This window comes from Gigantopelta aegis, chromosome 10, assembly GCF_016097555.1.
Source record: "Gigantopelta aegis isolate Gae_Host chromosome 10, Gae_host_genome, whole genome shotgun sequence".
Lineage (NCBI taxonomy): Eukaryota > Metazoa > Mollusca > Gastropoda > Neomphalida > Peltospiridae > Gigantopelta > Gigantopelta aegis.
The window spans coordinates 29,464,707-29,480,200 of record NC_054708.1 but is presented as its reverse complement, the minus strand read 5'-3'; the positions used below and the strand labels follow the sequence as shown (position 1 = coordinate 29,480,200).

At 39.0% G+C, this 15,494-nt stretch overlaps 1 protein-coding gene across 1 annotated transcript in view; it reads left to right on the top strand.

The window, feature by feature from the left end:
- Nucleotides 1–15,070, top strand: part of LOC121384415 (insulin-degrading enzyme-like) — an 84,683-nt gene extending 69,613 nt beyond the window's left edge. The window contains exons 24-28 of the mRNA XM_041514804.1: nt 1,645–1,769; nt 5,283–5,430; nt 8,808–8,869; nt 11,256–11,561; nt 14,025–15,070. Coding sequence (XP_041370738.1) covers nt 1,645–1,769; nt 5,283–5,430; nt 8,808–8,869; nt 11,256–11,561; nt 14,025–14,147 — 764 coding nt within the window. The 3' untranslated portion in view covers nt 14,148–15,070. The remainder of the gene's footprint in view (nt 1–1,644; nt 1,770–5,282; nt 5,431–8,807; nt 8,870–11,255; nt 11,562–14,024) is intronic.
- The last annotated feature ends 424 nt before the right edge of the window (nt 15,071–15,494 follow it).

Genomic DNA, 15,494 nt, shown 5'->3' with positions numbered 1-15,494 from the left:
GTTCTCGGTGCTCAGAATCGACCAACAGTTAGGTAAGAACTCTCGGTGCTCAGAACCGACCAACGGCTAGGTAGGAACTCTCGGTGTTACACACAATGTTCCCAGTGTTCTCAGTGCTCAGCTAGGTGACCAACAGCTAGGTAAAAACACACAAGAGTTACACACAATGTTCCCGGTGTTCTCGGTGCTCAGAATCGACCAACAGCTAGGTAAGAACTCTCGGTGCTCAAAATCGACCAACAGCTAGGTAGCAACTCTCGGTGCTCAGAACCGACCAACAGCTAGGTAGGAACTCTCGGTGCTCAGAACCGAACAACAGCTAGGTAGGAACTCTCGGTGCTCAGAATCGACCAACAGCTAGGTAAGAACTCTCGGTGCTCAGAACCGACCAACAGCTAGGTAGGAACTCTCGGTGCTCAGAATCGACCAACAGCTAGGTAAGAACTCTCGGGGCTCAGAACCGACCAACAGCTAGGTAAGAACTCTCGGTGCTCAGAATCGACCAACAGCTAGGTAAGAACTCTCGGTGCTCAGAACCGACCAACAGCTAGGTAAGAACTCTCGGTGCTCAGAACCGACCAACAGCTAGGTAGGAACTCTCGGTGCTCAGAACCGACCAACAGCTAGGTAGGAACTCTCGGTGCTCAGAACCGACCAACAGCTAGGTAGGAACTCTCGGTGCTCAGAACCGACCAACAGCTAGGTAGGAACTCTCGGTGCTCAGAACCGACCAACAGCTAGGTAGGAACTCTCGGTGCTCAGAACCGACCAACAGCTAGGTAGGAACTATCGGTGCTCAGAACCGACCGACAGCTAGGTAGGAACTATCGGTGCTCAGAACCGACCAACAGCTAGGTGGGAACTCTCGGGGCTCAGAACAGACCAACAGTTAGGTGGGAACTCTCGGTGCTCAGAACCGACCAACAGCTAGGTGGGAACTCTCGGGGCTCAGAACCGACCAACAGCTAGGTAGGAACTCTCGGGGCTCAGAACCGACCAACAGCTAGGTAGGAACTCTCGGGGCTCAGAACCGACCAACAGCTAGGTAGGAACTCTCGGTGCTCAGAACCGACCAACAGCTAGGTAGGAACTCTCGGTGCTCAGAACCGACCAACAGCTAGGTAAGAACTCTCGGTGCTCAGAACCGACCAACAGCTAGGTAGGAACTCTCGGTGCTCAGAACCGACCAACAGCTAGGTAGGAACTCTCGGTGCTCAGAACCGAACAACAGCTAGGTAGGAACTCTCGGGGCTCAGAACCGACCAACAGCTAGGTAGGAACTCTCGGTGCTCAGAACCGAACAACAGCTATGTAGGAACACATTAGAGTTATACAAAATAAACCTGGTGTTCTCTAGACCAATTAGCATTTAGAAGCACACAAAATGTAGTCAGTGCTCAGAACAAACCTATGACTAGCTATATGTATGACCAAAAAATGTTGCACAAAATAACCATCTATTTCTGGTAGTTACACTAGCGCGTGTGTGTATGCGTGTGGTGTGTGTGTGTGAGTACTTTACGCACATATATTGTATTTAGAGGTTCAAAGAGTAACATTAAACACATCAATGTGAACATCAGTTGAAGTAGATGCATTTATTTATTACGAACGATACAATACATTTGCAGTGCTTTCTTCCAGGTTACATCGTTGACTCGGACATTTGGTCATCGTGTGGCGTGAAGGGACTCAGAATTATAGTTCAGTCGGATAAGACACCAGATTACGTGACTAAACACATTGACGCATTTCTGCATAGCGCGGAAGTACGTACACAAATACTGTTTGATTCGTTTTTATTTTCCTCCATTTCGGTGGGCCTATTTAGCGGTAAATCTGTAATATGTCCATCTTTTTCTGTAACATCGTTTATGGAAAATGCAAACAACTGTAAAATTCTAATAAACCATTTTTTTTAAAAGGGACATTCCTGAATTTGCTGCACTGTAAAATGTTTTCGACTAATAACATATTTCTACGATTAAATTTACATATTAAATATATTTTCTTGTTTAGAATATTAGTGTCTGTATATTCAATGTATTTCTGGTCGTCTTAATATTTGTAAGAATCCCAAACTGGATTTTGTCTTCAAATAATTTCGTACGTACGAAAACAAATATTTTAGGAAATAGAATGAAATTTAACCTAGTACAAATAGTATAACGACCAGAAACACGTTTACTATATAGCCACTAATATTTTATGCAGAAAAATATATTTGATAGGTAATGACAATCGTTAAAAAGTCTCTGTTAGTCGATAACATCTTAAACATTGCAGCAAACTCAGGAATGTCCCTTTAATGCAGAAATATTTATGTAGAATATAAGTCGCGTCATTCTATTCTTTTCTTTTTTTGTGTGTTTTGTCAGTAACATAATAGTATATTAGCAACAACCTTTTATGCAACATGCAGTGCTTCACACCCGATGTAACAAAGCCGTGGTATGTACTATTCTGTCTGTAATAGGCATACGGGCTCCCATTTTTGTAGGGTGGTGGTGGTAGTGGTGGTGGTGGTGGTGGTGGTGGTGGTGGTGTGTGTGTGTGTGTGTGTGTGTGTGTGTGTGGAGGATGATTATGTCCCGAATTAACGAAAATGCCCGAGTCTGGATTAGAACATTGATTCTTATTAGCATTATTGCCAAACAAGGACGGGATTTGGCTCAATCATTTGAGTGCTCGCTTGAGGTGCTTGCGTCGCAGGATCGAACCTCATCGGTGGATCCATTCACCTGATTGAGTATTTTTCTCGTTCCAACGAATGCACCACAACTGGACAAAGGCCGTGGTATTCGTTTTCCTGTCTGTGGGAAAGTGCATGTAAAAGATCCCTTGCTGCATTAGGAAAAATGTAGAGGGTTTCCTCTGATGACTACGAGTCAGAATTACCAAATGTTTGACATCCAATAGCCGATGATTAATTAATCAACGTGCACTAGTGGTGTTAAATAAAACAAACTTTAACGTTATGTACTCTCCTGACTGTCATAGGCGTACGGGCTCCCATTTTTACTGTCAAACAACGATATAGGGCTGCAAACGAATCACTGCACATTTATACATGGATTACAACTAAATTAGCGGGTAGAATGATGGAAATATATGGTAAAATGGTCTCAGAATTGGACATTTGGCCCGAATATCTCTATCGCTTTCACCTGAATTTGAGAATTTGAACGAGTACTAAGGGGACAGTTGTTCCCCCCTGCCGCCCCCGCTCGTCTCGTAAGATTATGCTGTCTGTGGAATAATTCATATAAAATACCCTTGCTTCTAATCAAAATGAGTTGACCATGGAGTGGCGACAGCGGATTTGCTCTCTAAATATCTCTGTAGCCCTTAGCCATATGTCCGACGCCACACATCCTCAGTTAGAATGTGTTGAGTGCGTCGTTAAATAAAATCTTTCTTTCTTTCTTATGCAACGTTCAACAAAAACAGACGGCTCTTAATTCTTTGATATGCATAACGACATATTTTATTTCACACAGACTGAAGCAAACATAAAACGAAGAATAGCTCGTGACTTGTAAATACTGTATATTTGATAGTGAATGGGCAACGTGACTGACACTATTTTATTGAGGTTTAAAGATAATATAATATAGACATGGAAACAGCTCTTTTCTACTGTATTTTTTTAAGTTAGTGGCCTAGAAGAGTTTAAAGTAATATTTCTTCGTACTAGACATGTCTTTGTAATTACCTGTATACCTATGCTATATATATATATATATATATATATATATATATATATATATATATATATATATATATATATATGTGTGTGTGTGTGTGTGTGTGTGTGTGTGTGTGTGTGTGTGTGTATTGTGATTTAGGGCCACAACCATAACACTACGTATTCATCTAGAACAATAAAGGTTATTTAAATAATAATAATAGTACACAAAATGGCTCGAACAGTAGGGTTTCCACGAGTACTCGAGTACTTGGGCACGGGCCGAGTCTAGCAAGACTTGAGTCCGTTCACAGGACTCGAGTACTCGTACAAGGTGGAATGCAGTGATCAGCTGTAATACAGTGGACAATGTAGGCCAATAATTTCAGCAGTAGGTAATCAACAAATTAAGTTACACAATAATTATATGATCATGCGCTAGTTTCTCTTTTAATTTGGCCGTCCGTTACAACACTGAACATATCCACTGGTTTCTGAATGCAATACAATGGCATGATTTGGCATCCATGCTCATCGCTGGAATTAAGATGTATAATGCTATTTTACTTTATTCATTAGTCACATTGTTATCTAGTGTAAATGTCGGGTACTCGAGTCCAATATTCGTGGAGGCCCTACGTCACAGGATAGAAAAGATTAAACGTGATGATGTAATCTTAATCCTTAAATCTACAAGTATACATCATAAATGTTATACTAGGTCTGCGAGATTAGAAAAGAAACTAGTGGCACCAAAAGCGCGAAATTAAGCGGCAACTCAAAAGGTCCAGGCACGACTGTTTTGGTCAAGCAATTATTTTTGTATTTGTATAAGTTAAAGAATGTTATCAATGCCACCAAACTACATTACATTACGCACCTTTCTCCAGTGCCAAATGCTAGATCCGCACCTGACAAGACATGTTATTTCTGATTTAGAAGTAAGGGATATTTTGTAGGCACGTTAAGCTTCCCATAGGCGGAACAAGACATACCATGGCCTTGAATATACCAGTCGTGGAGCCATTAACTAATGAAAGCGTCAAAACAGATAAAAATATTTTTCAAAGGCTCAACCTTCAAAAAAACATCTTTCTTTAGCTGCCAGACAACCCACACAGGAAAAAAGGAAATAGCCTGTCCGCCCTCGGGAATAATAGTTTTCTACTACTGCTGTAGTTTTTCATAAACAACTGGTTTAAAACAATGCATTTATTTATGTTTGGTGTTGTTTATGACGAAACAATATAATACTTGGGCAGAATGCTAAGCTGATTAAGTATATTTTTTCACAATACATTGGGTTTTTTTTTGTTTTTGGTTTTTTTTGTGGGGGGTGGGGGGGGGGGGTGTGTTATCTACATACACATTTGCAAAATTGCATTTTATCTATATACTTTTTGTCCTTTTGTTTGTCTATCGATCATTCTGTATGTCTGTCTGTCTGCACACACACAGAGACACATATACACGCGCGCATGCATGCATATCAGGTTTGCATACCAATTCATGTACATTAAGGGGTGGGTCGCATGGTTTGCATACTCACATACACACATTCATACATATTCATTAATACTGTTTTCGTTTGAAGAAAACCTTGCGGTCCATGCATGACAAGGCGTTTAAAGAACTGGTGGAATCCATGTCGAGTAAACTGAAGGAGAAACCCCAAGACATGGCAGCCCAGTGTGACAAGTACTGGACGGAAATCACAGACAGAGAGTACATCTTTGAACGGGGTAGGTCGACATCATATAACATTCAAGTTATAACATCACTTTACCCGATATTTAGTATCTTGTTCCATTTCAGCACCCCATTGGGCTATTTCTCGTTCCAGCCAGTGCACCACGACTGGTATATGAAAGGCCGTGGTATGTGCTATCCTGTCTGTGAGATTGTGCATATAAAATATCCCTTGCTGCTAATCGAAAAGAGTAGCCCATGAAGTGGCGACAACGGGTTTCCTCTCTCAAAATATGCATGGTCCTTAACCGTATGTCTGATGCCATATAACCGGAAATAAAATGTGCTGAGTGCGTCGTTAAATAAAACATTTCCTTCCTTCCTTCCTTCGTGATATGCTGATGTTTTTATTGATGCACCTGCAGTTTTTACTAGTTGAAATCACATACGCATTACTTATATTCTGTTGTTTAGATCATATCTTTCCGTACGCCGGGAGTGTTTCTGGTCATACTGATGTTTCTAATGCCACGAAATGCATTTTTCATATTTATAAAAACACGTACCTCTAAAAAGTAACGGTTACGGAGACGAGATCTAGTCTGTTTTTAAGAGTATTTCCCCGTTTCAACGTCACAGACTCATTGTTTCACTCTGTTGTAACTTTATCCAAATGTGTTATAGGTTTGTAGATTATCATTAACCAAACTTAGTATTCGTTTTAACGGTGTGATGAATGTTTTTTTAAAATCTGTGATACCTAAAAGAATAGTTTTAACTGTCAAAACTTAAGATCGGCGACTTCCAAGGCGAGATGCTATGGTATTTGCACCTACGGTGTATATTGATTGAAATGTTGCGTGCAGCTTTGCCCACTAGTGTTATTATTGTCGACTATGGGAGTTGAAATTGTTCGATATTACCATCTTGTGCATTTGCTAAAGACTGTAGCGTAAAATTGTTTGGTGGAAAGTGTAATCTTTGTTCATTAAGCTCCTGATTTAAAAGTTGAATAATCTTGATTCTTCTGTGTTGTGTCGCGCCTATTTTGCACCATTTGGTAAACGACAACTCCCAAATGACCTTGTGACAAATGACAACACAAACGGGATCTATTTTGAGTAACAGATAGAACAGAATTAAGAGATTAAAAGAGACATGCCCTGCAAGATAATCAAGAAAAACAATTAACGACTTGTTTCGATGTATTAGGATGTATAATGGCAAACACGATATTCAAAATGGTTTCTCTGTTTAATCAATGGAACAAGAATATGTCTGTCTGTGTGGATCACAATTCCATTTGTTAGACAATGGATATGGGTTTTTGATTTTAATTTTGACATGGTTTGCATGATGTGTCTGGTACTTCCAAATGTTATTCTAAATACGGACGTTTCCACAACTGACATCGCGGGGATGAGAAGGACATTAACAGGACATTTCTGAGTTCACTGCAATTTTTAAGATTTTTAACGATTGTAATTACATATCAAGTATATTTTATACATAAAATATTAGTGGCTGTATATTAAACGTGTTTCTGATCGTTCTAATATTTGTATTAGGTTAAATTTCATTTTATTTCCTAAAATATGTTTTCTTTGTACGTACGAAATTATTTGAAGACAAAATCCAGTTTCGGCTTCTTACAGATATTAAGACGACCAGAAACACATTGATATTCTAAACAAGAAAATATATTTAATATGGAAGTTTAATCGTAGAAATATTTTATTTGTGGGAATCATCTTACAAATCAGCAAACTCAGGAATGTCCCTTTAATTATTATTGTATGTCGGTTAGTCTGTCACATCACTTTCCTATGCATACACTGCAGGCTCGTCAACACCCCATCCCTGCTCAAGCACATTTTCTTTCTTATTTTCTCAATATTTTTTTCCAGAGGAGCATGACTCGACCTCCCCTCTATAAACTTCGCTCGCCACAGACTAGACCCCCATCTGCTAAAATTCCAGGACACGTGCTTGCATGGTTTAAATGAAATTTATGTTGAAGGTGATGTGTATATGAAAACAATCGCCTTTTGCCACTTGCAAACGAAATGATCAATTTTGGATATCAGATTAATTTCTGCACATAAAAGAATCCACCCCTTTAAGAATCAAATCACGCAATATTTGGAATTGTATATAGGCCTAGATGCTATCTCATAGTGGACTTGGCGAGGAACGAATTGTATGGCGTTGCCATGGCGCTAGAGTCTCAGACTATTAGAGAATTTAGACTCTAAACATTTTATAACCAAGGGGTGGGACGCAGCCCAGTGGTAAAGCGTTCGCTTGATGCGCGGCCGGTCTAGGATCGATCCCCGTCGGTGGGCCCATTGGGCTATTTCTTGTTTCAGCCAGTGCTCCACAATTATTGGTGAACAAAGGCCTTTCTGTGGGATGGTGCATATAAAAGATCCCTTGCTCCTAATTGAAAAAGAGTAGCCCATGAAGTGGCGACAGCGGGTTTCATTTCTCAATATCTGTGTGGTCCTTAACCATATAGCCGACGTTATATAACCGTAAATAAAATGTGTTGAGTGCGTCGTTAACTAAAACATTTCCTTCTTCTTCCTTCTTTTATAACCACCAAGCCTGGATAGCTCTATACCAACGGGATCTTCAGCTTCTGGTAGGGTCACCCAAGCTGTATTGTTCTAAAGTACATGGGCCAGGACTATATGTTAATTGTTTTTCTTGATTAGTTTGCAGGGCACACCTACGTGTAGGAAGGATAAATCATATTGACGAGTGTCGGTACTCCAGAGTAGGATGATACACATCGTAATGAGGAAGGACATTCATCATGTAGGTGATGGCAGTCCTCGTGTAGGTGATGGCAGTCCTCATGTAGGCGATAAGTCCTCGTGTAGGCGATGGCAGTCCCCATGGAGGCAAAAGCACCTGACAGTGATTCATGGGAGCCGCCAATACCTCATCAAAACGTCCTTTAGACATTGATATTGATAATGTTATATTTGGTATACATGATGGCGGATCCAGAAAATCCATTGGGGTGGTGGGGGGGGGGGGGGGAGCAATGACATGAGGTGGAATGCTACGGGAACTTTGGGAGAGTTTTGGAAGGGGATCATAAAAATGAAACTTAATATATAATAAAATTATACCTGTCGCAAAATTTACAGGGGGGTGGTAGTCCCCTGACACCCCCCCCCCCCCATCCGCCTCTGACATGCACACCTAAAAGAGATGTCACAAGTCTTTATTTAGAATAACGTTTAGAAGTAAGAGACACATCATGCAAACCATGTCAAAATTAAAGAAGAATATACAAATAAATTCCAGACTAAGCCATTTTTTCTATTGCTCGCGTACTCTTAGGAGACAGCTTTTTAAACCGCCGTCTTGGTGTTTTTGCAATTATTATAACGTAAAACAATATTATTATTTGTTTTAGATAAAATTGAGCTGGAGTGTCTGAATACATTGACAAAATCAGAACTGTACACTTTCCTAAAGGTAAGTATATTCTTGATGTCATAAACAACAATAACAGCAGGCAGTGACGGATCCAGAAAATCGGGGGGGGGGGGGGGGGGGCAGTGACATGAGGTGAAATGCCAAGGGAACTCTGGGGGAGGTTTGGAGGGGTATGATAAAAACAAAATGAAAATTAATATGTATAATCAAATTATAACTATCGCAAAATTTAGGGGGTGGGGGCGAGGCCCTGGGTCTCCCCTAGATCCGTCTCTGGCAGGTGAGTAAAGGTGTTGTAACACTTGGCCGGGTTAGAGCAAATGCTATTTATATTTTATCACATCTTTATGGTTTAACCTTTGCAGCTGATGTCCAGTGCTCATTCACTGACAGTCAGGACCCATATTCACAAAAAGGTGTAAATTTACGCCTACGACTAGCACTTGCGTCTGCCGTAGATTTACGTTTACGTGTAAGAAGCACCTTATTCTCAAAGACGGTCGTAAACGTAAATGTAACTTAGTTGAACGTAAATCTACGATTAACTCTCTCACTGGAGAAATATTTTTTTTTTTTTTTTTTTATTTTTTAGAAAAATGGCTACCGGGTAAATAACAAATGCGCAAAATGCAATTTCTAATTTCAAGAATTAGGTGTGGATTTAAAGAGACGGGTGTTTGAGCAACTTAAAGGGACATACCCTAATTTTTAAACGCTACAGCATATTTTTCACTATTAGAGCCGTTTATAATCAATGAAATCAAATATTACTTATATTTTATTGTTTAGATTATCCGTTTCCGTAGAACCGAAGTGTTTCTGGTCTTCCTGTTGTTTCTAATATCACACAATGCATTTTTCATATTTTTAAAAACGCACGTGCGTCTGAGAAGTAGCGGTTATTGATTCGAGTTCTAGTCTATTTTAAAGGATATTTTCCGGTTTTGACGTCACAGACTCTTATTTCACTCTATTGTAACTTTATACAAGTGTGTTACAGGTTTGTAGATAACTAAACTTGGTGTCCATTTTTACAAGTTGAAACTAAGGTCTGCGCCTTTAATGCTAATGATTTCATGATTTAGTGTACAGAACAATAATCCTATTAGCCCCCCTCCCGCCCTTTGATCAAACTAGACCCGATCCTATAGGTAGTACTAAACCAAATAACTTCCGGCTGGGTCAAAGTTCGAGGTGCACCCAACTTTTGATAGAGAAGTGAACACCACAAGTCCTGTGATTGGTTATAAATGTGAGTGTGTTGGTTGTAAAAAATAATAGTTTCATCTGGGTAAAAAAAATATGCAATTTTATTTCATCTAGTACCAATGTGTCAAGTAGCCTTGTGCTTGAAACATGTATGGGGTACCTGTAAAAAAAAGTACTCGAATTTTGTGCGGAACTAGGGTAGTCATAGACGCTATCTGTTATCTCAAAAACAAGCAGCTTGACCCCCAATTTTGTCTGATTCACTTTAAGTGTGAGGGGTGGTAGTATTTATATCCGTGGCGTTTATGTTGATTGATACGCTGCAGGTAGGAGTTTTAGCCACATATGTTACTATTGTCGTCTATGGGATTTGATTTGGTAGTATACTCCCTAAAGACACACGTGTTACAACCCTTCTGGGTGTGACCATATTATGTATTAACAGACAGATATATGTCTTTGTTCAAATATACCCTGTCTTTGTTACACATGATATACCGACAGTGATTCGTGGGTGCATGTCACACCAACTGTCTGCTGGACTCTGTCTTGTGCGGTTTTAGCAAGGCTATGTGGATTGGCAGTCGTACAGAATAGGAAGGATATAATAGATCATTCTAATGACTGTCAGTGCTACAGAGTAAAATGATATGCATCGTAATGGGGAATGGCTGCCCTCATGTAGGTGAAATCATCTAACAGTGATTCATGGAATCAGCCAGAACCTCATCAAAACGTCCTTTAGACACTGATTCGTCTATTATACGATTTTTGACACGTTAATGTTTTGGTGTTTTGTTCTGTTTGTTTTGTTGTTTGTTTTGAGGTTTTTTGTCGTTGAGACTGAATATACTTGCAGTGTTACCGGTGTAGCATTTAATATGCACTCCCCAGTCATTATTAGCACTCCCCCAGTTACTATTATATGTATAATACGCACTCCCCATGAATTATTTGTGGTTATAATTATACATAAAATATGTACTCTCCACTACTATGTTGAATACTGAATACATTAAAAAATGATTATGGCCTACATGTAATAGGGAAGTGCATATTATTCAGAGAGTGCATATTATACATATAATATAGACTGGGGGAGTGTATATTACATGTATAATATGCACTAGGGAGTGCTTATTCTACGTATAATGTTGACTGGGGAGTGCAAATCCAGGGGAGTGCAAATTATATGTGAAACCTGTTTTAATTGAAGGAAAGGGTCGCTGCCGATGGCCCCAAACGACGTCGATTCTGCACGCACATCAGACCGACAGAGGCATCAAAATGCAGAGACTCAAACCAGTCGGCTGATGCGCATAACAACGTGGATTCTAACGTGGAGGAAGAGGAATCGGATCCGGAAGTGACGCAGGGAAAAATGTCGGAAAAGTCGACCTTGCTCAAAGATGAGCCGGACAAAAACCGGAAAGATACCATAGGAGACATCCTGAAGACAGGGAGGGACATTGTGAGGTCAAAGAGCATGTTCCTGAAAACCAAGCCAAAACACGTGGACAAGGCAAGTGTTAATACCATTCGTCAGGGCAAATTTTCATGAACATTTAATAGGCGTCGGAAGTAGGGTAGGTGTAGGGGTGGCTGGGAAGCGTGGCACTGGCCACCCCGACTGTGAAGCTGGAGGAGCCAGAATTTGCTTGCTCCCTCCCCCGTAACCAGTTGATTCTAAATATTCTAAATGTATATTTATGATCTCATATTTAATAACTGGGCTCTCCAGTTTGCCCTCCTCCCCTCCCCCAGTTACAGACATCGTCCGACGCATAGGCATTTCGAGGGGTTTCAATCTTATCCTTTCGAATCACATTCTCCTTAAGGCGCAGAACCATCTAAAAACAAAAGCCACTCACACCACCAAAAATACCCCCCCCCCCCCACCCCACCCCCACCCCCACAAACAATTTAGAGAGTGACCGCGAGCGCTCGACATTCTGACCATTCCTAGAGCACGCGTACTACCAAATTTTCCTACAGCCCAAAAGGTAATTTCGGATGCACTTTCGGTCTGGGCCACCCCAACAAAAGTGATGTTACATCTGCGTTTAAAGGATATCGAATAATATGAATGATGTTTCTAAATTGCTAAATAATAAATATATAGTTAATAGCGTACCTTTAAACACAAAGCATTACTAATCGACAGACAAAATCGCTGTTTTGTGAATGACGGAAAATAGGAATTATTTTAGGTTTAATGAGGACGAGAATGGAAAAGACATTTTTCAGCATTCATTTTTAATTTCTCCTATTTTGAAGACGAAAGACTGGTTTTAATAATCAAATAATCATAAAGAAAAACTCAAAACTAGAAACAAAATAAAAATAAAAACATTTATTTCTTGCCATAAACAAAAATAGTTCCTAGATTAATTTGCACAAAGATAGCAATAGAAGAAAGGTAAACTACGGGAATAATTTTGGAACTTTATTTGTGCTCGTTTAACAAGCAAAGTACAAAAGAAGTATTTCAGTGTAACTTTTATTCGAATTGTAAGGAACCATAAACTCGATTTAATCAGAAAGAGAAGCAAGAATGTCATCATTTTATTAATCGCTATTCAAGGGAATGATTCGTATCGGATGTGTTATTTTATATAAACCACTCACTGCATCATCTTACACTCCATTCCATGCGCATGTCTTAATTGTTAGCTGCTATTCAAATGTTTCCGGCTGTATACACTGGTATTGTCAGAATATTAAACAGAAAGAACACTAAAATATGTACGAGCATATACTGTTTAACAAAAATGCCCCTACGCCCCTGCTATGGGTGTGCTGAATGCTGCAGGTCACGTTATACAACTGCAGTTTAAAATTACTTCATTATCAACTTACACAGGCCTAGCAAGTGTCTTTTTGACTTGCACCCAAACTAATTATACAAGAAAATAGTTTGCGATAGCCTTATTTTTTGTATTACGAATACTTTACTTTTTTTTTCAACAACGAATGTATCATTTGAGCAAATCGGTGTTTTTTTAAAGACAATATGATGTGCTATCGTATCTGTCACTTCCAGTTAGAATTGCAGTTGTTTATACATCGTAAAGATTTGTCCTATACTCCTCGAAGTAAGAACTATAAATATATGATTTACTGCAAAACAAATTCTAGACTAGTGAATAATTAGTTGCCATCCATATCAGACTCATGACATCCGATAATTATTAAACGATGTGTTGATACGTCGTTAGAAAGATAATTTCTTCATAATATTTACAGTAATCGATAGTCATACTAGAAAGCATTTCGAATGGATTAGTTAATTTTATTTTGATTTACATTTAAGCTTAGTTTCCATAAAATCTTAAACCCATTGTCGACCGACGCAGACTGACGCTGGTTGACTCTGGTTGACGCAGATCACAAAAAGCTTTTATGGGAAAACAGTCTCAGATGGTGCGATTCGGCTCGGAAACGGATCGGGGGAGTGGAAACCTGGGGCCTAATTCACTAAACTCTCGTAACTTTGCGATCTCGCAGTGCATTGCTAACATACTTGCAAAGAGGATGCTTTGTTATCTAGCAGGGCCTAAAAGACCTTTGTAAATTAGGCCCCTGGGTTGCGTTCTGCCAGATCGAGCAGAAAAACGTCCCCTAGACTGGTTTATGCGCTTCACATTCAACCAAATGGCCACGTTAAGAACCAGGGGCCTAATTCACAAAGGTCTCTTAGTCTCTGCTAGACAACAAAGCATCCTCTTTGCAAGTCTTTTAGCATTGCACTGCGAGATCACAAAGTTGCGAGAGTTTAGTGAATTAGGCCTCAGTCAAATAGTTCGCGAACGTTAGCGAAACGCTTGCTGACTGAACTTTAGGCTGTTCAACTTTGTCGTTGTGTGTCTGAATTGGCCTCTGCGTCTGTTCCGTACACGCATTTTATAGAAACAAGGCTTTATTTATGTATTGTGATTATAAAAAGGTCATACTAGTAAAATACTATTCTTGTCTTGAATTGCAGACAGTTGTTGTGGACGATGTCTTCGCCTTTAAGAGGGAGCTTGGGCTGTATCCCTGTCCAAAACCAAACATCAGCTCTTCTGATCCTGTTGAAGAGCAACCAGCTGGTACAGACAACACTTGAATTTAAAATAAGAAACCTCACATTGTGCAAAATGACCTGATATAACGAGATATCGCTATTGTGGACTGTTCAGTGATGATTGCAAATAGGTTCCTTTACCAAAAAACATAATTACGCAGTGTAATCATGACAATACAAATTATACATATTGTGTATTTTTGTTGTAGCGGGTTGGGTTGTTTTGGTTTTTTAAAAATTGGTTTTTGACTTGTTTGTTTTGTTATGCCACTGTTACTGGGCTGAAGAAATAGGAATTGGGATCGTTCATCACCCATGAATGAAATATATATTGTATATTTGTTTTGTATCTTTTTCTTTGGGATTTTATTTTTTAATGGGTTTTTTTCTTTTTCAGTATTCTTTTTACAGTTCTTTACGCCTTTATTGTGTATATTTACTACTACACTTGTGTTTAATATATAAAATGAAACACTGAAATCATGTTTTAAACTTGTCTGAAGAGGAAAAATCGTTTTTGTACTGAAAGCTGTTTGACGTGTCGTACATGCACATACAAACTTTACGTAACGAAATATAACATTACCCATCGTCGTATGAGCCCATGGGCAACTATTGGAACATATTAAATGTGTCTATACTACTGTTTATAATAATACTTAGCAGTCTTAAGACGCATACGTATTTTCATGACACAATTAATTCGGTAAATAGATTGTCAAAAATGGACCTAAAATGTGCACAAGAAATTGATAATTTTGGGATTCAAATTGGATAATTTTGGGATTCAAATTGATAATTTTGGGATTCAAATTGATAATTTGGGATTCAAATTGGATAATTTTAAAGGGACAGACCCTAGCTTTTAAACACTAAGTCATATTTTTCACAATTAGAGCAGTTTAGATTATCCATTTCCGTACAACCGAAGTGTTTCTGGTTATCCTGGTGTTTCTAATACCAATTAATGCATTTTTCTTATTTGAAAAAAACGCACGTGCGTCTGAGAAGTAACGTTTATGTAGACGCGTTTTAGTCTATTTTTAAGGGTATATCAACGTCACAGTTTCACTCTGTTGTATCCGAAGTTGTTACAGATTTGTAAATGAACCAAACTTAGTATTAATTTTTACGGGTTGAAACTAGGGTCTAGGTGAAAAATATACCTTAGTTTTTAAAATCTACGGACTGCCCCTTTAAATGAATGAATGAAAACTAAATTAATATTCACGTTCCTTTTCTGGTCCACAAAGTCGATGATGAGATGAAACTAAACAATAATAAAGAAAGTCTGTTCGTAATCATTTCTAATTTAAATTAAAATTGCTTGTTCTTTTTACATGTAGTGGGAGTTTTAAAAGAATCCTTATCTTCCAGTATTCTTTGTGC